Source organism: Talpa europaea (assembly GCF_964194135.1).
Source record: "Talpa europaea genome assembly, chromosome: 13".
NCBI lineage: Eukaryota > Metazoa > Chordata > Mammalia > Eulipotyphla > Talpidae > Talpa > Talpa europaea.
The window spans coordinates 90,058,556-90,084,192 of record NC_140080.1 but is presented as its reverse complement, the minus strand read 5'-3'; the positions used below and the strand labels follow the sequence as shown (position 1 = coordinate 90,084,192).

The 25,637-nt window shown below is 43.6% G+C and overlaps 1 protein-coding gene across 1 annotated transcript in view; it reads right to left on the bottom strand.

Moving 5' to 3' along the window:
- The window catches only part of CDH20 (cadherin 20), a gene marked incomplete at both ends in the record, with an annotated part of 45,481 nt that extends 26,133 nt beyond the window's left edge, over positions 1–19,348 (bottom strand). Inside the window, 5 exons of the mRNA XM_084251862.1 lie at positions 3,474–3,661; positions 5,879–6,046; positions 9,204–9,323; positions 9,918–10,212; positions 19,103–19,348. Of these exons, the coding sequence (XP_084107988.1) occupies positions 3,474–3,661; positions 5,879–6,046; positions 9,204–9,323; positions 9,918–10,212; positions 19,103–19,348 (1,017 nt within the window). The remainder of the gene's footprint in view (positions 1–3,473; positions 3,662–5,878; positions 6,047–9,203; positions 9,324–9,917; positions 10,213–19,102) is intronic.
- Between the last annotated feature and the right edge of the window lie 6,289 nt (positions 19,349–25,637).

The following is a 25,637-nucleotide window of genomic DNA, read 5'->3' as shown; positions in this document are numbered from 1 at the left end:
ACCCTTCCCAAGGTATAGATTGAGCAGTGTCCTCGAAAGTATTCATTATATTTGACTTGTCCATCTCCCCAACTTATTGACCTTTTTTGAATTCCATTTTCTGGTACCTCATAAGTTCAGAAGAAGAAATCCAAAAGGCCTTGGAGGAACTGATAAATGTTTTGATTAAACATGGATATAGTTTTAGTAATGACAATGAAAGAGTATTCTGTCTTAGGAGGTTTAATCTTTTCTCCAAATAAAGGAGTTGGAGAAATAACATTTTGGGGTTCTTTTCAGGTACAACATTATAATAGTTAATATATTTTTTAAAAATTCATTCATTTTTAAATGAAACATTTGTAATAAGGTCTAGCTACATTCTAATAATTTGACATGAATTAACATTAAGTTATTATTTAGAATTATTTTTATATATTATTTTAAGGTATAAAAAGATCAAATATAAAGTATATTGAGACCCTCAAAAATTCTTTTTGATTGCTTATTTTTTTTCTTTTTTAAAAAAGATTTATTTATGCATACAAGAACTGGGGTACAAGCCAGACAGAGGTGTGGGGGGTGGGAGGATTCACCAGAGACAAAGTGGGGAACAAAACAGGCAGATTGACTGAAATACACTGCTGAGGGGAGCAGCGGGCAAGCCAGGAGAGGTCTGCTGCACCATGTGGGTAGCTCCCTGGCTGGGGATCCAACTTGTGCTGCAGTGGCTGCAAATAGTTTCATAGGCTGTGTCTTAGCCCCTTGTGCCACCAGGGAGGCCCTGATTATTTATTTTTTTAGAGAGTTTTTACCTTAAAGAAATAATAATGCTTTGAGCTTATTCAGTTACCAGCTGTGGTAAGTAATATACTTTTAGTAGTTAACTTGGGTTAGGGCACATAATAGGTAAATGTTCTTTATCCTATGTCATATATCAAATTGGTGTTATTACAGGCCACCTTTTATAACTCTGCATGTGCTATTCTCAAAGGATAAGAATAAAATAATATTGTAATGGTTAAATTACATCCAGGTTTAAGTGATGATTCCAGAGTTAATCTCTGCATTCTGCACTATTTTGAGGTCATTGTGTGCCAGTTATTAAGATTTCTGGTAGATGGAATACCTGATAAAGCTGTAATTTTGCTTTATTTGATAGCATCTTAAATAAATACAAGACAAACATGTGAACTGTATCCTTTGCTTCAAAGTCAGTGTTCACTCTGTGGAATGGCATAGATTGGTCCTTACTAAACATGTTCACTTTTGAAACACAACTTCAAATGCCACATTTGAAGTTGTGAGGTTCACCCTATGACCTTCATGTGCTTAATTTCTGTGGTTAATTTTCAGTGTTCTTATATGATCTTCATCAGTATTTGTCACAGGCGATCATTTCCTTCTCTTGGACACAGTTTCTTTAGTCCTTCCAGGACACCCCACACTCTTGATTTTCTTTCTGTGCTGTGTCTCGTCAATCTCCTTGCTTGTCCTTGCTCTTCTGATTTCTTCATGTTGGGATGCACAGGACTCATTTCACTCTTTTCCTCTCCATCTATGCTGAGTCCCTTGGAATATCATCCTGTATTTTGATGCTTATGACTCCTAACTTTGTATTTTCAGCCTCAAACTCTTCTGAAAGCCGCAGATACCTAAAGTCAGCAACTACTACACATTTTTACTTGGATGCCTAACAGACTTTGCAAACATAATAGGTCTAGAACTGAACCCCAGTATTTGCCACCTGTTCTACTTGCAGATTTCCCCCATCTCAGTTAATGGCAACTCTATTCTTTTTTTTTTTTTACTTTTTTAAATTTTTATATTCCCCATACAATTGCAACCCCAATTTTGACCCCATCCCCCCCCCCAAAAGAGTGTCTCTGGTTCATAGTTGTTTGTTGATTTTGATTTTTTTCTTTCTTACAGTCTTTTCCCTGGTCCCTTATTTACGTTTTCTAGATTCCTGCTGTGAGTGAGTCCATCCAGTATTTTTCTTTTTCTTTCTAGCTTATTTCGCTGAGCATGATCCCTTCCAGCTCCATCCATGGGCAACTCTATTCTTGCTTCTAAATTGAGCCTCTCTGTCTTTCCTGTCCCCATCTACTCTAGGAAGTGCTGTTAGCCCTACTTTCAAAATATGTCCAGATTCTGACCACTTCTTAGTGCCCCAGTTCCACTCCCCTAGACCAGCCACCGTCATCTCTCACCGGGATTACTGCCCTAACCTTTCCGTGGGCCTTGTCCCTTTAGGGTCTTTTCTCAACGCAGCCTACACAGCAGTTCTTTTGTAATGAAAGTCTGGTCATGTCATGCATCTGTTGAAGTCTTGTAGTTATTTCCCACTTTACTCAGAGTAAAACCCCAAATCCTTCCATCAGCCATATGATCCTGCACAATTTGGCCCCTTTGTTACTTTTCTCTCCTTTCCTATCACCTTTTAGTGTCTCCCTCCCTCAGCCTTGACAACCCCTATTGCTGATCTGGAGACAAACCAGATGGAGTCCCAGTTTGCACTGCCCACCATGTGCTGGGCACACTCTCCTCAGTATGTCCACGCCCATTCCCTTGTCTCCGGGGCGCCACATGTGGGTGTCACTGAAAGTCATTCCAGGGCATCCCTCCGTGTTTGCCCAATGCTGGCTGCGACTCTGCCCACTTTAAGTTTTTGCATAAATGACATTTTTTTCTGTGTGAGGCTGCTTTATTTACTCTACCTTAAATGCCTGGAGCAGTACCTGACACTCTACAAATATTTGTTGAATGAATAATTTACATGTATCTTGGATTTTTAAATATACTTAAAATAGAGAAGGGAGATTGGAACAATGAGTTTTTGAATTAATGTATTTCATCAGATATGTATTTATTAGTATGCTAAAATTTGAATTTAAAAAAGTATTTTACTTTCCAGCTGAGTATATCCATATGTGCTTTAAGCCATAACACATTCAGAGGATACATTCTGGAAATTTGGTGACTTATGAAGCGAAGGAGTTTCAGGTGATTACATCACTTGGCAGCTAAGTTTGATAAAGCTTTTCCAAGTCTAATTAGCATCTATGAATCTTCAAGCAGCAATTAAAATATCTCTGCATGTTATTTATTGATTCATAAATAATATTATGGTTTGTTTTATTGTTATTTATGGTGTATTGTAGTTAAAAAAGGTGTTATTCAAGTGCAAATATTGATCAAGTCATTAACACCATTATAGAATTAAGCTGTAACAGTTTTTTAAGTGGCTAAGTAAGAGCTAGTTAGAGAAATTGTATGTGTTATATTTTTATTATGACCTTGCACCTTTTCTCTAAAACAATTATAGTGTCTACATATAAGTAAAAGGAGTAAGAGCTTTTCTTTTTCCAAATAATAGAAAAGAGCATTTATTAGAGTATCTGAAACAATTTGTATCAGCAGTGCAATAGCCCTTACATCCAGTATGCATTCAAGTAGCCATTAAAATGATTCGGGCAAGGGAGTTGGATTACCTTCTTCACAGTTATGATGCCAACTTGGAAATTGGGGTCCGTGTTAATGGCGAAGGCATCTGCACCATCCCCATCCACAATAGTGTACTTCATCTCCGCGTTGATGCCTTCGTCCAAGTCCTTGGCAAACACTCTGCCCACAGTGGAGCTGACTGGAGCTGATTCCAGCACACTCATCTGATAATGTTCTGTGAAGAAAGATCAGAACATGCGTTCTTGGTAATCTGTCACTGAGAAAAGTGCCTTGTCAGTATTACATCACATCAGGCATGCTGTGCAAAACATCTTTCTCCTGGTTCAACGTGAAAATTTGAGTTTCACAGACAAAAAAAACAGATTAAAGAAACTGAGCGAATGCTGTTAGGTGGGTCAAGGGCCTGTGTGGATGTTTGATGAGGAGGCCAAAAGAGCTTGATCACAACCCCATGGGAGGACAGGACAAAAGCAAAACTATTTCTTATCTCAGTTAATCTCCCTGCAGAGTGGGAGGAAGTGTTTCGCTTTCCAATCTTTCAGTCCTTCCTAAAGAACTATCTCCCCAATGTTAATTTCTTGTAAGAAACAGAAAACAGTGTTGTGGTCACAAAATATTCTGCTCACATTTCAAGTGCCTGCATTTTCCTTCATGGCCTGGCCTGTGTGCTGAGTGTCCATCTTCACAACCACCTGCCCACATTTAATAATGACCAGTGATCTGTGAAGGAACAAGAGCAAACCACACCAGCGCCTGGTGGTGTCTGTCCATGCGACCTTTTACCTGGGACTGCCCCCGGCAGCCTCTTCATGGACAGACATGTGATGCTTTTTATTCTCTGGCTCCAGAATAGAATCCCCAAAACATACATGTAAGTTAGAATCTCAGAGCGAGCAATATTCTCCTTTTCAACTCGATATCCTGGATTCACAATTAAATTTAGTTTATTTTCATTGCCATCGAGTTGTGTCTTTGCTCACTTGCCTTCTCTGGGGATGCCTTTTTGAAGTTCTTCATTATTTTGTCAGTCATAATGTGACTGACTAAATAACAAATCACATAACCACGTCTAATATGTACGTGGTCTCTTCTATTCTAATATGCATTGTGAGCTACAGGGCGGCTTGAGTTTCACAAAGGTTTGGGGAGGCTGACTGCCCCTAGCTAGCTCACTGCACCCTACCTGGGACAGAAGTCCTGTTCCTTGCCGCTTAGACAGAAGCATCATTGTCATCTTTGACTCCATTCTCTGCCTTGGTTCCCTTAGTCAAGAACAAGGGCAGAAGTCCACATGTTCTCATTTGTCCCACTCTAACCCTTCTGCCATTCCCTTAAGTCCCATCACTTCAAATCTGGACAGTGCTAAAAGCTTCCTCATGGACTCGCCTTCTGTCCCGACCCTGGTCCATCCATCCTGCACGTGGCTGTCAAATTAGCTTTTTTTCCGATCTCTCTCTTTCTCAAAAACTTTAGTGATGCCCATTAGACTCATACATTTGAGACACTAAAGAGCAGGTCTTCGTTTAGGAAACTGTGACCATAAATGTGCCACCTTATCAAGCGCACATACACATACTGTACACACATACAAATATACAGATATATTTCTAGATGAACTAAATTATTAATTAGATAATAGAAGACAAAGTTATTTACATCCAGGGAGCTCAAGGGAGCTCTAGGAGAGCAGAAATTTCATTTGTTTTCAACCTGCTCCGTGTCCCACACCGAGGCTGTGCCTGGACACAATGTATTTTGAATGAATGAATGTCCTCCCCTTTTAGGAATATTTTCCTTTTTGCCTATTTCACTCCTTTATATTCTGCAGTTCCCTGTTGAAGTTTCATTCTTCTTTGAGACCTTCATCTTAGTTTATCATGAAGGCTTCATTATGCACTATCCAAGCAGCACAACAAATGCTGCTTCTTGGCTAACCAGTGATGAACATAGCATACTCCGTGATGATGCTCATCAAATCCAAACCATGAGACGCTTCCAGGGCAGGGGCGTCGACCTTGTTTCCCTGTGTGGCAATATTATCGCCAGGGGGCAAACACTGGTTCATGTGTGGGTAAAAGGTGAAAAAAAATCTTAGATGTTATGATTGTTTGTGACTCTCTAAAGTTCAATCCTACCCAACAAGATTTTATTCCACACTATTAAATTTTATGGGCTGGGGCAGGGAATGATGATCCAAAGGAAAAAAGTAGAGGACGCCTCTTTAGACAGGTCCTAATAAAAAGAAAGAGAAACACTTTGGGAAATTTGCTCCCAGAAGGCAAATGGTTATGGGCGAATTGCATGTAACTCTAGGACAGGGATCCATGAATAGTAGAGGTTAAAGAGGACTCAGGCTGGCCTTATTCCTTGGCTTCTGTCACAGGCCTGCCTGCCGGGCCTGAGCTCTGGTCTCTCACTGGGGGATACTCACTCTGGGGAAAGCGGGGCGGGTTGTCATTGACGTCGGAGAGGGTGATGTTGACCGTGGTGGTCCCGGCTAGGCCTCCCAGCTGCCCTCCCATGTCCTTGGCTTGGATAATCACTTCGTAGTATTCTTTGGCTTCCCTGTCCATATTCATGAGCGCTGTCCTGATCACACCTGCAGGACAGAAGCGACGTGGTGTTTGAAAATAAAACCACAAGTGCAGTTTTTAAGATTGGTTACTAGGTTTCTCCCTTGCACATTTTTTAGTTCTAGGGTTGAGCTGTGTTTCATTAAACTGGAGGTCAGAATCTAGCTTCAAAAAGACCTTGTGCCCCCTATGTTTATAGCAGCACAACTTACAATAGCTAAGCAATGGAAACAACCCAAATGCCCAAAAATAGATGACTGGTTCAAGAAGATGTGGTACATATACACCATGGAATATTACTCAGCAATCAAAAAAGATAAACTCATGTAATTTCCAGCAACATGGATGGCGCTGGAAGGGATTATGCTCAGCGAAATAAGCCAGAAAGAAAAAGAAAAATACTGGATGGTCTCACTCATAGCAGGAATCTAGAAAACCTAAATAAGGGACCGGGAAAAAGACTGATTATAATAAAGTAAAAATGAACAAGCAACTATAAACCAGAGACACACTGGGGGGCGGATGGGAGGAGGGAGCAGGATCAAAATAAGGGGGGTTGGGAATTGTATGAGGACTATAACCAAGATGAAAATGCATACATTGTGCAAAAATGAAAAATGATGTAAAAATATATAAAAAAAGACCTTGTGCCTAAATAAATGGAGAATCAACAGCGTCGGTGGAAAGAGCTCGCAGGCCCCAACTGCTCCGGCTGCATCACCGAGAGCGAACGGCAGGTGGCGCCATGGCTCTCCCGCAGACCTGGAGGGAGGCTCGCGTGCTGCCCGGCGGCTCCCGCGCACTCAAGAAAACCGGGGCGTCGGGCCCAGAAAACAAAACCTCACAGGTCTACAAATCTGTGCTTTTAGATAACTCTTCAACTCTTTCTTTCTGCAGCCCCTAGAGCCCTCGTAGTGTGAATGATTCTTCTTTAAGCAACTTACGCCTGATTTCCCCGCTTCCTCACCACCTGTAAGCAGCCTTGGGATTCTGATTTGATTTTCTTTTGTTCTGTATTCATTCTGTTTTTTATGTTCTGCTTACCTCTGTGCTTCACAGAATTCGGTGAGCGAGGATATGAAAGATGCCCTGTGCGTTGCTTATTTTTATTTTATTTTATTTTATATATTTTTTTACATAATTTTTCATTTTTGCACAATGTATGCAATTTTCATCTTGGTTATAGTCCCCATGCAATTCCCACCCCCCTTATTGTGACCCTAATCCCACCTCCTCTCCCCCCCGCCATGTTTCTAGTTTCTAGTTGCTTGTTGATTTTGATTTTTACTTTATTATAATTAGTCTTTTTCCTGGTCTCTTATTTGGGTTTTCTAAATTCCTGCTATGAGTGAGACCAACCGGTATTTTTCTTTTTCTTTCTGTCTTATTTCGCTGAGCATGATCCCTTCCATAAGGGGTGACCTTCCCCAGACAGTAAACAGTAGCATCGCGGTGTCATACGGTTTCATTTAAGAAGAGGGTGGAAATCAAAATCCACTGAAATGTGTTGGTTTCTCCTGCCAAGGATGTGTGGTAATGTTTTATCTCACTTTTAACCCTTCAACTTAGAAAAGTTTGGTTGTTTAATTCTAGGCAAAGATTACAGGCCTGTTTACTGCAAGTTTACAGCAGGACCCCTGGCTGAACAGACCTCTTTGCATAAAAAAAGGGAAGGGGTGAAAACAACAGGCCTGTCCTCAGTTTACTCCTATAATATGTATATTGCCTTAGAGGGATGATCAAGTGAAATATGCAGAATTTTCTTTTTTAAAATGCCCTGTGGAGAGAGCAATAGCTGTCTTCTCATGTATTTTTGACCTTAACACTGAAGATGCCCCCTGGGAGCTGTCAAAATAAAGTAAGGTTCCTTTTAGGATATAAAGTACACATTACCCTCTTCTTGTCTGTGCATTTCCTCCCCGTGGGCACCCCCTAGCCTCTCTCTCCCCATCTGCAGAGTGGTTAAAGTTACTGTTTTATAGGACAACTGCAATCTCCTTTCTTTCCTCCTGCCAATTTATACTCCCTTGCTTTCGATTTTTATGATACAATTTTCTGAAAGTCTGGTTTCCCTTAGGACTTCTGGACAAAATTTTCTCCAGTTGCTAATAGAAATGTATTTTTTCGCTTTCAAATAAAGAGGTGACTTTGATCCTTCACTGTTGACTTCACCACTTGTAAGTTTCTTTATTCAGGATCCTCGTTCATTAATTGTTAATTCCCAGTTTTCCTCTATGTAAATGGAATTCCAATACTTCCATATAGCTTATGAGTTCATGAGATTTTGGAACACTCTTCTGTGGTACTGTTTAGGAAGTATCTTACAAGGGAGAGGGCTTGGCACGGTGCAAGATAATGATATAATAGTTACTCTGTCCAAGTCAAACTATGAAAGGGAAGTCTTCACAGATAAAACATGTTAATGCTGGAATCAGAGTTCTTGGGTGAAACTGAAAATAAAAACAAGAAAATGCCAAAACCACGTTTCCTGGTTTGTCTCTTCCTGCCAAACACTCCTTTCCCCTGCAGTTGTCTGTGCTGTCCTCCAGGTAGAGCGCCCCACGAAGCACCCTTAATACTGGAGGCCACATCCCATTTTCTATACTCTTTTGCCCCTCATCAACATCTGTTGCCCCAGCACCCACTCATTCTGGCCTCGTTCTCTGCTCCGCGGGGGAGGTTCAGTGGAAGGACACAGCCCGCACGTCGGGAGGCACAGCTACGACTAGATGCCCTTTGTCGCCTTTCAGTTCCCAGTTTCCTTCTGCGTTAACTGAGTGGTGACGGCTGGAGGAGTCCCCTAAGTCTCTTTCTAGTTTCCAAATCAATAATTTTGCTTCCACGGTGAGCCCAACTTAACGTGTCAATCTTCTCCGGCCTCTGGAGTGATAAAAGACCTTAGTCCCTGGAAATAAATACAACCACAGAGATATCGGAGGACTAGTGAGGAGGCACTTTCACGCAGGTAGCCCTGTTGGCCCCTCCAGCCGGACCCTGCAGACCTTCTAAACAGCACCCTCTTACCCTCTAGAGACTTGGGGGACTCTCTCCATCGCTTATAGCAATCTCCTTTGGTTAGTCCACTCCCTGGAGTGAAAAGGAGATTTAGGTCTATCCTAAGTAGCAATTATAATGAGTAGGGAATAAAGCAGGTACCTCTAACTTGACTGCTGCATCAAATACCTGTTTTGGAGTCCACAGAAAAGTAGGGCTGGCCCTGGAGGATGCTGTACACCACCCGTGCGCTGTTGCCGTAGGTTGGGTCATCAGCATCCGTGGCTGTCACCTGGATAACAGAGGTCCCTGAGGAAGAGAGATGGCAGAAACCTGTTCAGGCTGAAGTGTTCAAGGCCGGCCCCAATCCTGAATGGCCAGCTGTTCCGCATTTGCAAATGTGATGTTTGCTTCCCTGGGAAGGTGCTGTTCTAGGTCCAGTTTCCACAACTCCTATGTTGTGTCTCTTTGGTGGGGATGGGAGTTTATTTGTGTTTTAGGTTCTTAATAACTAGCAAAGACAGCATAGCCTTTGAGTTCCTCATTGCTCTTTTGATAAGACCAAAATACTTGTCTTTATGAATCCAGCATCATCCATCCATCCCTCCATCCATCCATCCATCCATCCAGCCAGCCAGCCAGCCAGCCAGCCATCTGGATATCATCTATCTTTTATATTTTAAGAACCATTACTGAAGAACAATACCAGGCTTACTGCTACTACTATTACCATTACCATTATAGTCCAGTGTCTACGTCGGTCCCTGCCTAAGGACTTGGTTATCATTTTTGGTTCAGTTTTGTAATTCGTGAGCTCGGCTGCACATCCCCTCCTCTGCGTATGTGTGGGCAGACCTTCTCTGGAAGGAACTGTCTGTGGGACTCAGGAGAGCTCCACCTTACCCACTGGTGACATTTCTGGCACAGTGGCGACATAAGGGCCGTCCAGGAACTTGGGCTCATTGTCGTTGATGTCTTGGATTTTGATGATGAACTCGGACTCCGGCTCCATCGGCCTGCCCGTCCGCCTGTCTAGGGCTTGAGCCCGTAGAGTGTACTGAGCCCTTTCCTCCCGGTCGAGCCTCTGAATGGCGTGGATGTCTCCAGTGGTGTCATCGATGGTAAACACGACCCCCGCACCTTCTCCCGAGAGGATGTACTTGATGGATCCATCCCCTCTGTCCATGTCTGAATGGAGCTGGGGAGAAACAGCACTGAAATGTCATTACGGCTACGGACAGATGTCAGAAATAAATGGATCTATGTTTTGACCCAAACTTAGGATCCCCTTTCAAACAGGAAGAGTTTTTTTTTTTTTTAACACTTAAATGTTTACCACATCTGTCTACAGAGACTAACATGCGTTGAACGTGATCATGACAAAGCAGTGGAAGCCGTCTCCTATGGAGGAAGCCAGCCTTTCCATTTACAATAAAATGAACAGGCCTAAACATTTTGCCATGAAAGTGTTTGATATAAACTAGGATTTTGAGTTTCAAAACTTTATGACACTTCAAGTCGTGGAAAAGATGATGAAGTGATTAATAAATAGACTCTGGCTGCTGTGCTGGGAAGTCTCCAGGACCGCCAGAGCTCAGGCCCCTGTCTGGTTCAGCACTTTCATTCAGCAGGACTGTGCTGGCTTATGTTTCAGGTGTCAAGATGGAGTTTCACTGCTGGTTATTATTCTTTGCATCAGTGTCTCTCTCCTTTTGGTGGAACCAGCTCTTGGGCTTGTAATGGAATCACTGAAATCTATTTATGGATGGTTGAGTTTGGGGAGAGCTTTTATCTGCCCATCCAACTGCATGTCCTTCCCTATTACTTTGTGATGATCTCAGAAGCAGTCCAGGGGCGCTCTTTTCATATTGAGCCTAGAAATACATTTCTGCATCTTTAATTGTAGACAAGGTGTGTGGGTGGTAATTTTGTGCTATCCTGTAAGTAACAGTCTCTCTAAAGGAGGCAAATAACACTTGATGACATTTGCTCAACCACCAGTAACTCTGTTGCTGCCTGGGTTGTTAGCACTTTGGATCACTCAGCAATGATGTTCATGAAATTTAACTTACAAAACAGAGAACCAGTTTAGGCCTGGACTGGGCCAAACCCTATCTATGTCAATTACCACTTGGGTGCCTTTGACTAATTACTAAAGGTTTATAACGCTCAAGTTCCTCATTTTATAAATATGGAGAACAATATTAATACTTACTTTGAAGAGCTGTAGGATCATTAGAAATTAATGTATGCAAAGCACCTAGCACAGTGTCTTTCTCATAACAGGAGCTCTATAAATGGGGCCGATTATGATGATGATGTACGTGCATAGAGAGGAGGGTATTAACATGCCGGCTCTTCTTTCTCCCTCAGACTTCTGGGAGTGCAGCAGACACAGTGCAAACGACCTGTTGGTTTTTTGTTTTGCACAGTCTGATGGTAACAGCTGCAGAATGCTGCCTGCAGCATGGCCGGGACAGTGTTACTTTGAGGATTAAATGGCATGGACACCAACAAGACACCTGAAAATATATTCATATCATCCTCAGACCACGATGGGTTGGGAGGTTGTGGCTGGCTTTGAGCTGATCTCAAATTGACTCACAGCCAAATATTGCAGGCAGTGATTTTGCTGCCTAGAGGAATTCAGCTGTGTCTTATCTAGAGAAAGAAAATAAGAGAATAAAATTGACCGGAAAAATAGCTGTGGGTTTTTTTCACTTAAAGAATTCTATTTAGAATATGAAGTTCTCATATTTCCCCATTCTGTATACAGTGTTTTTTTTTTTTTTCACAATCCAAATCTGCTATTTATGCAGTTAAAAAAGCCGAGGTGCCCAGCTCTTGTTGTGTAGAATAGAAAAGCATTTTTATTTACATCTGGCCACAAAGAAATGAAAATCCTTTCCATCTGGAACTGGGTCCCCAGGCAGAGGAATGGAGTTGGGAGGAGCACGGTGAGGACAGGGATCTCAGGATTTAAAAAAATTAAACATGCACACACACACCGGCACACATAGGCCATATAAAGGCACGTGGAACAGACTTTTATTTAGGATGATGTAGGGTAAGGTAAAAAATCAGGCTTTTCTGCCCTCCCGCCATCAGGATAGATGAGGGAGCCCTGTGATCCTGAATGCATGCCTGATGGCGGGCACCTGCAGTGGGTCCACCTGCGCTAAGACTGTGCTTTAAGGGCGGCGTCACAGGGACGCCAGTAGAAGCTGAGAAAGAAGCCGATGAGAAGCCGATGATAAAAGCAGAAGCAGAGAACGCCAGAGAGCCCAGAGAGAGTGCGGATTTGCTGGGGGCTGGGAGGCCTGCCAGCCTCCCGGCCCCCCAGCACCCCTGCCTGCCATATGCCTGGTGAACCCCAATAAAAGACCTGCAAAAGCCACTGAGGACTCTGACTCCTCCTTTACCCGGTCTGCTGGATCAGAAAACCTGCCCTGTGTCCTGTCCTGCTCTTACAGATGAACTGGATTCACTTAAGGCATGGGAGTTTATCTAGGGGGAAAAGAGTAGAAGCTGACAAGGAATGCGGGACTGAGATGTTCTGTTTATCATCTACAACGTTTTGTCTTACGAGCCTTCAGAAAACTAAGCGTCCTCGTGATTGTCACAGACCAGGTTTAAGAGCTCTGCCTTTGGGGTGTGCTTAATAAGAAGCAGAAGGCTAACCCAAGCGTTGCTGCTGCTCAAGACGCGGTTCTGGTTCCTCAAGTTCCATCTGGCTGAATGACGTCAAGTAGGATCTGGACTGAATCTCAGATCTGTTCTCTTGTTTTTGTCTGCACGGAGAGAGACTTGGAGGAACACTCTAGATGGAGAGTTTCTTGAGGGCAGGAAGTGTGTGTTCCTCTTAGTGTGAGGCTACACAGGGAGGAAAGGAGCAGTAAGATGTTCTTGAAAGGAGGGCGCAGGGTGGGGGATTAGGGTTAAAACTTCTTATGAGTCGCGTGACCTGTGTTTGTAAAGGGCCAGCGGGCATCTCTCCCGCAGGTTCTTCCTGCTTGTGCATAAAAGAGGGAGAAGGCAGGATCGGGAGGAGGCCGGGGGGGGGGGGGATAGGAAAAAGGGAGCAAAAGGACACTGATAGAGAAGGAGGGCGCCTTGTGATGAACAGAACGAGACCAAAGACGAAGGGGCCTGAATCTGCTTGCACAGAACTGATTTCTGAGGAGTGATTGTGTCGGTTCAGAATCTAGTCAGGGAAAAACCTACACCAGTTCCTTTAGCAGAGAGAATTTAATATGGAGGCCCCAAAAAGTCAAAAGTGACCTCTGAGGTGTTGCAGGTACTAACTCCTGTCTGCGTGGGGAAGTAGTGGCAGGAGTGGGAGCTCTAAAGCTCTGGAGGGGGGTGTGCCTGAGCTGACTGGGAAGGGAGCACGTGGATTCAGGAGCTTAGAGCAGGTTCCCCAGCACCAAGGTCCTGAGAAGGGAGACTCAGGCCTCCGAGAGGGGGCCGCCATCCCAGGGTGCTGACATCCTGAGGGGCCTGACAAGGCTGGTGTTGGCGAAGTGTGGGAAAAACCCGAAAACTGGAACCCACTGCTGACTGGGCCAAAGGAGCAAGTCCCTTCCCCTTCCTCCAGTACTTTCTACTGTCAGAACCCAGTGGGGAGCTGGTTGGAAAAGGAGACATTGTGGCTTAGGGTCTCAGCCCCAGAGTCACAACGTGGAGCGAGCACGGTAAGCAGAGGGCCGAGAGACGCGAGCTTAGACGCGAGCTTAGTCACCAGCCCAGTAACGCACATTTAATATAGTCGGCTCACCAGCTCTGGAGCACACATTTGGTTGTGAGAATTGCAAAGCAGAGACATTAACAGCTTTTCTCTATGTCACTCAGCAAATTGGCAGTGTCATAAAAATGTGTTTTATATTTATCCATATTTAATTCAGCTAGCACTGACTGAACACCAGCTATTCAGAAAATAAAGACTGAGTTCGCAGCACATGATTTTTGTACCTGTTGGGACACATTTCCTCCCAAATGTCCTAGACAGAGTAAGACAGGTCTAGTCTGTTTAACCTAAAGATGCCTTAGTCTATAACACCTTCAGCCAGAGGAGCGAATCATGGGAAGTGCATGCACGGTGTGAAAAACCTTAGCTGGTTTAAGATCTTCAGAACAAGAGTGATTTTCACTCCTGTTGTCATGTTCCCTAGTTGCCTCACGTAGTTCTGGGAGGCAGCAAGTGCTTGCAGTTGTGGCTAGACAGCTCCTGGGTAGTGAACCTCAGCAGGACTTGGAGCCACAGATTCGTGCACAAGCACGAGCTCTCTGCACCCCCCTCTTTGCATATGTCAATATAATCTAGCTTTAACTCCACACCGCCCTGTCCCTGGAAAGCCCAGTGTGGATTTTATGAGGCCATTCCAATTACAGCTGATAATTGTTGCCATACTCCTTTCTGAAATAAGCAAACACTCAGGCAGGCTCTCTAAACAGACATGTTCCAGAACTCAAGGTGACAAGCCGAGTGCCCCTGCAGGAAAGGGAACGAAGGGCTGATGAATTCTCTTGCAAAAGAAAGTGAAGGGGAAGTGCCTGGATGAGTGTGGACATAACTGTCTTCACGTGGAGACAACACACCCAACTCAGGGTAAAGACTCACTGGTGCTGGAGTGCGGGTTGGGTAAGATGACTAGAAATGCACAGGTTTTCTGTGTCCTGGGCTGGGGGAGTTAGGACTGGGTGGGCACCCTTCAGGGCGCAGAGGTGGTCAGAAACAAGCACTCCCAAGGCCAGGAGGCTGCCCCCTGGATTTGGTTCTTGGTTCCACGGTAACAGTGCCAATTTGTCTGTGTATCTCTTGGGGCTAAGTCTACAGTCATGGCCACAGACAGGGCAACCTCACAGAAAGCCATGGCTTCAGTGTCAGATGTTGGTGTCTGTTTCCTTCTGGGCTTTTCCTGCTACTTTCTGTGTGACTTTGGGCATAGAATGTAACCCTGTGAGCTATTACCCATTGTAGGGTAAAGAAAATATCAGGCTTTTCTGCCCTTCCGCCATCAGGATAGATGATGGATCCTTGTCCTGAATGCATGCCTGATGGCGGGCACCTGGAATAGGGTGTGGGCAGAGGTAGATGGGATTCAGCTGAGCTAAGACTGTGCTTTTTAAGGGCGGCGTCACGGGGACGCCAGCAGCAGCAGCAGCAGCAGCACCACCACCACCACCACCACCAGTAGCAGCACTAGAAGCAGTAGAAGCCGAAGCAGAAGCCGAAAGAGAAGCCGAGAAGCAGCAGAACAAACGCTAGGGAGCCCAGATAGAGTGAAGACTTGCTGGGGGCTGGGAGGCATGCCAGCCTCCCAGCCCCCCAGCCAGCACCCCTGCCTGCCATATGCCTGGTGAACCCCCAATAAAAAACCTGCAAAACTACTGAGGACTCTGACTCCTCCTTTACCCGGTCTGCATGGGATCAGAAAACCTGCACCGTGTCCATTCCGGCCCCTTACACCCATCCATGGTGAATTATACTTCCTCCCAGCAGCTTCTGATGAGATGATCTGCTCTCTGTGAATGCAGCTGACACACGTATGGTGGTAGCCTGGGGACAAGAGTCCCTTGTCTTTGGCATTGCTGTATGCCCAGGTCTGTGCTGGGCACTCAGTGTTGGGAGGGGTGGGAAGGCCAGGACCAGGCATCCCTGTCTTTGGGAGAAGGGCGCAGGGCTCTAAGTGGAACATGCCCACAGAGGAGTTTCTGCTGCAGATGTGTTTGCTTAAACTTATTTTAGCAGTAGCCCGGTATGTCTGGTTGAAAGAGACATTTATAAATATTGAGTTGCCAGAAAGTATGAACAGAGAGGAGATGTGCTCGTGATGGAAGTGGCTTTTAAGTTGGGGCCCTGAGGAATCTGCATGGGACTTAATAGAGAGAGGGTGGCATCAGGTCCTGGGGAGGGCGGTCGGCTGGGGACAGGCCTGGGGAAGCACAGATGTGGCATGTGTGTGAGTGCAGTAAGGAGGCCCAGCTGAGCTGGGGTCAGGACTAGATGGGAGAATATGTAGAAGAGGCTGGTTGTAGGGTAAGTGAAAATTGTCAGGATTTCCCCCGCTCTCGCCATGGCGGACACCTGGAGTAGGGTATGGGCGTGCGTAAGTGGGCGCTCCTGGGCTGAGAGACTGGGCATATAAGGGCGGCGTCTTGGGGACACCAGCAGTGGAAGAAGCAGCAGCACGGTAGGGGAATCGCAGAACCATAAGAGAACCAGAAGCAGCGAGGAAGCAGAGCCCAGAAAGAGTGAAGATTTACCAGGGGCTGGGAGTCCTGCCAGCCTCCTGGCCCCCCGGCACCCTTGCCTGCCATGTATGTGGGTGCCTCACTAAAAATGATGTAAAGGCTCAATAAAACCCGAAAAAGCCACTGAGGGCTCCAGGACTCTCCTTTACTCATCTGCCCGGATCACAGAGAACCTGTTCCATGTCTTGCTGGCGCTACACTGGGTAAGGGAGGAGGATTGTAGGCTTAGGGCTCTGATGAGCCTTTGTAGTCAGGGGGTCACCTGAGGAAAGGGTGTGAATGCCCTAAGTCTTGGGAGGACCTGCAGGCTCTCTCTGTGGGAGCCGGGCTTCCTGCTTAGTTAATCCAACGTGCAGAATAGAGGAACCGCAGAAATGACAGAGCATGGACAGGAGAGAAGACTCTGAGAGAAACTGCAAGAAAATACTGACAAGATGTGGTGACTGGTCGTGCATCAAGGAAGGAGAGATGGAAAGAGAGAAGTCAAAGCAAATTCACAGCTTTTGAGGCTAAGAGATTTGCAGCTGCTTTAAGTATACATTACTGAGCTGGTAAATCCCCCTAACGAACTCCCTGCACTACTGTTGCTGCTATGACTACTACTACTACTACTACTACTACTACTACTACTACTACTACTACTGCAACAGCTGCTATTCCTAATTGCTACAGGATAACAATTATTAAGACCTAACTCTGGACCAGGTACTGTGTCCAGCACTGAACGTGTGTTAGAGTTTTAATCCTCATTATACCATGAGGTCCTCATTCATTAAATCTCTTTCTGAGCATCTTCTATGTGCTGTGTAGCCCTTGAGGGAAAATGGAAGCAATGTTTTTGCCCTTATTGAGCTTGTAGTCTAGTACATATTTACACATGTAAATGAGCAAGTAAATATTGCAGGCTGTGATTACAGCTGTGAAAAATACAATGATAGGAGAGATGCCAACAGAAGGGCTTAATTTAGAGAATGGTCAAGGACAACTAGATTCAAAAACTAGATTCATCTAAAGGATGAGGAAGAGTCAGCCACGAGTGAAGCCAGGTGAAGGGCATTTCATTACGGGGCAACAATAGGCAGAGCTTGGTAAGTTGCAGTAAGTGGCCACAGACTGTTCCTGGAACATGGAGACAAGAACAGTTGTTGATGGAGGGGTGAGGAGGCAGGCAGGCAGGCCCGAGAGGAGAGTCCTTGAGAGCTGTGGGGAGAATTCACAAGGCTCAGTGTGGTGAAGACACCGAAGGATGTAATCCAAGCGATATGATCTGACTGACATTTAAGAAGATTCTGCGGAGAACAGATCCGAAAGAGGTGTCATTAGAAGCAAGAAAACCGACTGGGAGTCTGGGTACTTGCACAGGTAAACGATGATGGCAGAAAGTAAAAATGGAAGATTTGGGAATGATTTTGACATGGAACTAACAGAACTTGCAGGAGGAGAGAATGTGGGGACCAAGAGAAAGGGAAGAGTGATCACTGGGTCTCTGGCTTTAGGAATTAGATACGGAGATGCTAATGCAGAGAAGATGAGGGCAGACAGCGTTTGGGAGGAAAAACAAGAGCCCCTCCCCAGATGTGCCACATTTGGGGGTTCTCTGAGTCATAAACATGGAGTGCTCACCTGCATAGTTGGTTTATGCATCTGAAGCTCAGATGAGTGTCTGAGCCAGAGACGGAGGTCTTGGTCTCACTGGTTTAGCGGTGTTGTTTAAAACCACATGGAATGGGCATGGGTAGAGAATTGGCCCAGGGAAAAGCTTTCAAGACCACCCATGACTGGGCCAAGTGGCAGGAGAGGACCAGTAGAGAGGCTGAGCAGGAAGGAGGAAGGATGGGATTGTAAGGCCATAATGCTGAGGGAGCACAGTACGTCAAGAAGGACCGGTCAGCCTGTCCAAGGCCAGTGGGGGGCACCATTGAAGGAGAGCGCTGGATCATCCCAAGGGAGGGTCTTGGGAGCACTGACGTTGCGTTAGTGCAGTTGTGTGGACAAGAGTCAGATGACCAGGCTCAGATGTGGGTGTCGTCATTTTCCTTAGCCCAATTCCACACCTGAAGATGCAGAGGCCAATGGGACTCCATGACCCCTCCCAGGCCAGCCTGGAAGTGGTGGGGAAAGCTGGGTTTTGAGCCCACATGTGTTTGACTCTGAAGCCCATCCTCTTAGCCTTTGTGCTAAACAACTGTTTAAGTTACCATTTGAATGAATTATTTATTTTCTAATTAGTTCCTTGTTTCCCATTTTCTCTCACTTGGTTGCTTTCACAAAATGGTCTCTGATTACATCCAAATAAAGTAAACACAGGAGAAAGCCAGGATTAAAAATGAAATGATGATAGATAAATCAAGGGAATTCGAGTATAAAGTTTATAAATATATTCATTGATTGTCTCCAGCTATCCTAAAGCACATGCTAGGATTTTCTGAAATGAAGGATGTTTTATTCTTTTTTTTTTCCTATTAAATTTAGGCCTCAGGCTATACCTGTAGAAATGCTTTGAAAAAAATACAAAGTAAGAAAAACCCGCTGCTGCCCCTGTTGTGTCTCCCAGTTTCTTTCTCCCCCATCCTGTCATCCCCGAAGGCTGCACCTGCCTCTTTGGGGACGGGAAACCCAGTTCCTCAGTTTTCCCACTGAGAACAGAGGCAAGAATAGAGCGAGAAATCGCCCCTTGCTGGCTGGTATCTTGACGAAGCAAAATTAGATCCACCTAGCTGGCAGGTAACATACTGCTAGTTAAAATTGTTCTCAGGCCTCAGACACAGGCTGCTGAGCTTTCCTAGTCAATATCCGATCCCTGAACATTTATCTGTCTGTTTGGCAGTTCTTACCTTGCCGACATACAAAGGGTCGGTTCCAGTGTACTCTTCCAGAACAAAAAACTGGTTCCAAACCCAGCTTCTCTTTGTTCGAGAGTGTGACTGTGACTTGTCTGACAGGAAGACTTCTAAATCCTCTCGCGGTGTTGCTGTGCCCAAGAGAACGCTGGTGGTGAGATCCATCAATCCCCAGAAGTATAAGGACACGCCAAGTCCAAGCCAGCTCTTTGCATTGCTCATTCTACCAGAAGTCCACATGGGCTCGCCAGGTTTCCGGAAAGTAGGGTATAGGATGATAAGTCGCTGGAATTTGAGTATTTTCCAAAAAAAACCAAAACCAAACCAAACAAAAAACCTCAGTGTTTTGGACACTTGGACTTCTCAAATGAGGTCCCGATTCAAGTCAATCTGCTTGACGTTGTCTTCCTGTCAAGTTAAGGAAAACACAGTGTGATGATGTCAGATTCTTTCCTGTGGACTTGTAGCAAGTTTTCAAGAAATGTCAGTAAGTGCTCAGCTTTCCACTCAATGAATTAAAGAATTATAACATGCTATTTGCTTTAGAAATGCTTGAGTAATAAATAATATTTTGAAAAAAAGAAGACAGCTTATCTTGCTATAATCAATCCCAAACCTTTGGATATGGATTTCAGAGGGAATAAAACGAGTGAATACATTTTCTTCTCATTGGTAATGTAGCTGGAGGGTTATGCTGTATTATTGATTGGCTTGAATTAATAGTGTATGCTCTGAAAGATTTATGATCAGACAGTCTCCTAAGCTCTTAAAAATAGCATTCATTTCCAAAATTTATAGCTAATAACTAATATTTTCATTAGCCCAACTGTTTTTCTTGGCTCCCTTAAAAAACAAAGAGCAAAATTAACTATCTTTTTTGCCACCCACAATTATCTTGTGCCGTACCCCACATTATTGATAGTATTAGGGATCTTGGATTTCATTTATAAGCATCCATGGATCACCTCCGCTTTAATCATTCTCCGAGCTCATGGTGGAATTTGAGTTGCACACGGTACTGCCTCAGCTCTGAAGCACTGTGAGAGGCTGCTAATGTGACCTTTCTGGGATTGGAATAGTCAGTTAATCATTGTATCATTCACAGCAGATTTGTAAGTGCTATTAGTCATCTGCTTCTGTGACCAAACCTTTTATTTTGGGTCTGAAAGACTCAGGCACAGGCATGTTGACTTCTACCCCAGGGGCACCCTCTCCTCGGTCAAACTTCTTTTGTGGCAGAGAAGGATGACTAGCTGGTGACCTCACTCCTGGGCTATGACCTCATCAACCTTTTCCTGCTTTGCCTTGGCTGGCTTTAATGAAGTGGCAGAGCCGATAAGCCACTCTGTCTAAACAACCAAAATATCTTCTGTGGAATTAATATGGTCCCCGTTAACGTGGAGAATGGCTGTCCTCTTCTCAGAACAAATGTGTGTATTTGGGATCCATGCAACTAAACAATGCTTCATTTCTGTTAAGTTGTTCAAAGCGAATACACTGACGCCAACTCAGTTACCGCCTTCCGCCTGTCATCGTCAGAACTTGTTTTCACTTTTTTTCCCCAAATATTCACTATTGAAATGAACAGAAGAATTAAACAATTATAATCATTTCATATAATTAATGATGAAGGCATTTATATGTAAGAAATCACTAATCACTTCCATAAGGACTGATAAAGAGGAAAAAACTGGGGGAGACCAGAATTTCTGTAACAGAATGGGAGACAGCCTTTTGAGAGTTTAGTTCCAAAGGAAAAATTGTTAAGCGAATGCAAGCCAGGTGTGATTTTTTTAGGGTGACTTTTTTGTTAATAAATAACTGGGGTGCCGGAAGGTGGGCTATCAAGTGGCAGCCATTCCCTCTCTCTCTGCCCTGAGAAGCCAGTGAGCCAGCTCAGGTATTCTCTGATCCCGATTTTATGGGAGCTATTCTGGAAGAAGGAACCTTAATCCAGGACATGAACTGGGGACTAAATTTGGTGAGAAACAGCTCTGAAACAGTCCTAGAAGAAGGACTAAAGGGCATAACCAAAAAAGGTGATTGCCAGCTTACCACCAAGAGACTATCCCATGTGTTGTAAGATGCAGACCTATCTGCGATTTCCCGAAGTGCACTAGAGAGGAGGGACATGGCTAGACTTCTGGTTCTGCCTTCCTTACCTCTGACCTGTTCTCTGTAAACATTCGTTCCTCATCTGCTGAGCCAGGAGGCACAGTCCCTACACATACCTCACAGAACCTCCAAGAGGAGCAGTAAACGACAGTGTTTTGTAAATAACTAAGATGCCAGCTGACATTTGAACAGCCACGTAGAGAAATTAGCTGGGACACGTGTAAAAATGATGGCACTGAGTCTGAAACATATTTCATGGGCACACTTGGGTTGAAATTCTGAAAGGGTTTGATGTATAGATGTTATTTTGCAGATTTGTGATGAGTGCTGTTGTGGAGTAGATTCTGGCCAAGCCTAATTCTGTAATAAGCTAATGTGTTTCTGAGTGAGGAAACTTCATGAGTGAAGAATTAGTTATTAGAAAACTCTTTTTTGGGTTGTATTTTGGGGTTGTATTTATTTATCAAAGATGGAACATTCTTGTAGAAAAAAAATATATATACACACACACACACAGACTGTATTTAATATATTTCCTTTACTGTCTGTTTTTTATGTGTATCATTTGCCTAGCTATTATTTTTAAAACTTATTTTTTATTTCTCCTCTGGTGAGTTTTAGCTTCTTGCTTTTGGATTCTAGGTGAGCAGGTGCATAGTGCATGTGTGTGTGTGTATGTGTGCATGCACACACATGCACTGATGTCGCCTAGCCTATTTTCACTGGCTAAATTTCCTGGACAGAATGAGATTTGAGAAAAAATTGGAGGGGTTTAGGTAGGGTCCTCCATATTCTCATTTTGTTTACAAACCAGACACATATTCTTGCCAGTGAAAGCCCCCATCTTTAGCTATCCCTGTGATTGGTAGCACTCAGGACAAAAAAAAAAAAAAAAATAGGGCCTTCTTTGGAATCTTTGTGATGAACATTTTGTAGGTGGCTCGGTTGCCACGGTTTCCAGCTAGCTCCTGCCCACTGTGGGCTCCTACACACCAGAGCAAAGCCCACATGGGCTTCCCTTTCATTGAGCACACACAGAAGTGGCTTTTGGATCTTTAGAACCTGTGGAGCCTTTGGTGATCCTGTGAAAGCTCTGGAGACCCATATGTCCCCCGAGTGTCCCTCCTCATAAGTGTCAAAGCCTGCCGCGCTGTGAACTCTGTAAAATAACTTGTTGGCTACAGTTGATGGACAGCACTTTATCCCTGCTTCCTCAGAGAAGAATGCATGAAAAATACTCCCTACCTAATAGAAAGTAAAAGCTGGGTATTATCATCATTGTTTTCTTCACAATTAGAAGTATTTCATACAGCGAAGGAAAATAACTTCTATCAGAAATACTAACCCATCGCAATGATTATAAATGAGATGATTCTCATATTCAAGTTTTTTCCCCCACTGGCTAAGTATAGCAATGCTGTGTTTGAAGGTGGCTAATTTTTATTGTTCTTGTAAAGGAAGAGACTAATTTCTGTATATTTGTATCTATAGATCTGTTTTGGAAGCCCACGTGTGCCACACGAAGACTACATTAGTGGAAATAGACTTCTGTGTTAAATGAGTCTTTTAAAAGTTTTTTCCCCCATCCTGCCTGAAGAAAGCAAATGGCTTGGTAATGAACACAGTAGGAAGAAATTAAAGTTGTACATAATGTGTGCTCCCAGTGAATTGTTTATTCTGTTACTTAAATTCATTGTGATATTTAAAATGTAGGGGAAGGGGTGGTTACTGCTCTCTCCTTAAAATGAACTGGGCTTTAATGGCCTCACTCTGATTTCTTTCTTCATTATTCCAGTTTCCCTGAGCTCTTCATGGATAATGGAAGTACTCAGGAAAGCTCAAATGACATTTCTGTAGAAGCAGAAAGCCAGTCGACTCTGCTAGTGACTCCTCCTCTGAAGAGGGGGATGTTTTAATTTTCTAATGTGGCCTTAAGCCTTTGCAATGGTAAATATAGACAATGGTGTATGGTTTAAGACTGCTAAACCTTTCATACTATCACCTTTACTTAAAGATGGAGCCACAGAAATGCACTGCAAAGATACTTTGTGACCATCCTCAATACTACAGTGAAATATGACATGTACCAAGAGGTGCATTGACAGCAAGTTGGAGCCCAACAGTGTCACAGCATAATTCCATCTTCCAATCTGGGGTCTCTCTTGAGAAATAGAGCAAATGCATTCTTCTCAGCAATGAGAATCCTTCAGTGTAGGGTAGCAAGCCCTCAGAGAATTACACAGGTGGTCGGGAATATAGATATTTCATTTGACGATGACCTCTTTGAATGCTTGTTCACAAGCAAAAGAGTCCCATTGTAGAATCCCATAAAGAAAGTATTTCTAGTGCTTGTGTAAAGAAGATTTCCACATCCCTGGATCTAGATATCTGTGTGTGCTACTGACCAAGACTCACTTCTGGGATCTGTTGTAGAAAGCATGTGCGGCTTGGCTTTGCATGCTCGAAGATGAGACAGTCTCTGACCCAAAGTCTTTTTTATTTACTACAGTGCTCCACCCATCTCAATTTCTTCCTGGGAAGTCATTAAATCAGTAGAAACTCCATCTCTACTTTGCAGCCATTAACTCACCAACTACCCCAAAGGACCCATCTATGGAACAGCCAACTCCACAAGCCAGAAGAGGCTGTCCAGGTACTGGGTTTCTCAGCTCTGGGTTGTGCTCTGATTTCCATTCCCCTGCTCCCCCATCTAAGTCTTATCTGCATCATGAACCAGTCCTCCTACCCCCACCTCCAAAGTTAACATTTCTGCAATGGAATATATTTTACAGTTAGTGTATACCTTGTTATATTTCCTTTCTTCCTACTTCAAAGAATTTGTTAATAAATGGATGGTTATCTGGGACCAAGGAATATAGTATTTACCTTTGGAAATTTTGACCAGATGAAGAAAACCAAAGAATACTTCAGAGAGATTTCCTAGGAAAGGTTGTCTTATTCAGATTTTCTGTTAAATGCTTTCTTTTATTCTGATTTTGATTGTTTTTCTATGAATTCCCTCTTCTCTACATTTCTGGAAAATTGTAAAAGCCAGGGCCTAAGGTTCAGTCTCTGAAATCTCCCCTTTCTTGCAATTTCTTCTTTTCTCTCTTCTTTCCCTTCACACAGCCAAACTAGTTTATGAGAGGGAGTGCTGTTCTAAGAGGTTCAAAAATAGAACTTGTGGTGGATGTGAGTGAGGGGGAGCTTCAGGGTGGCTTAGTTGAAGAATTTAGGAATAATATCTGGCTTTATATAAGGGTAGAGGTGTGTGTGTGTGTATGTGTGTGTGTGTATGTGTCCATGTGTGAGTGAAAAGAGTAGAACAAAAATAATGGTAGGAAGCTTGAATTATGTAATTAACAACTGGCTTGGGAAACCCTGATCAGTCACATAATAAAACCTGCTTTGTGTATCCTGTAGATAGGCTGATCCTTTGGCTATAAATTCCCCAGTGCGGGTCATGAATAAAGGAATTTCCACTTTGGAAATCCTTTCGCTAGAGTTCATGCCCAGTTCCTCTTTGCTTTTCATTCTCATTATTATCAATTTTTCCAGTTGAGGGTGCCCTGTCTTTCTTTCCATAGCCTCTAAGAATGACAAATAGATCCTTACCGATCTGTTCACACACTCTGACTATCAGTGAATGTTTTAATCCTAAAGGACTCAGGAAGTTTTTGACCTACTTTGCCCTTCCTCTAGTTTTCACTTTTAATCAAGCTGATGAAACTACAGTTCGGTCCGTGGGCAATTTCATTGACTACAGCTAGACAAGAATGATCAATTTTGACTTTTCAGAGTTGTCTCACAGGTTCATTAATTTTTAGTCATCAGTGACATTTATAATTGTGTTAAACTTGTGTTTGATCATTTTTTAAATAGCATGTATTTTAAATGTATTTCTTTGGCTAAAATTCTTGGATAAGAAGTTGTAAATAGTCGCCATTCAGTGTTTTCTCTTACAACTTCGCCTTTGTGCAGAACTACAGGCAGGTAGGACAAGTCTGTAGTCCTGCCTGGACCGTGAAAGTTAATCTGCAGGAAGAAGAATAATTTTTGCAAAAGTAAGTTTGCTTTCTAAAGTTAAGACTTAGTTTATTCAAAGAGAAACCCCACTGACTGGGAGAACATTTTTGCACCCAACACTAATGATAAAGGACTGATCACAAAAATCTGCAAAGAGCTGATGAGACTCAACAACAACAAAGAAAATAACCCAGTCAAAAAATGGGCAGAAGAGCTAAAAAGAAACTTCTCTGAAGAGGAAATGCAAATGGCCAACAAGCATATGAAAAAATGTTCAACATCACTTGTAATCAGGGAAATGCAAATCAAAACTACCATGAGATACCATCTCACACCAGTGAGAATGGCACATAATAAAAAAACTACCAACAACAAATGTTGGTGAGGT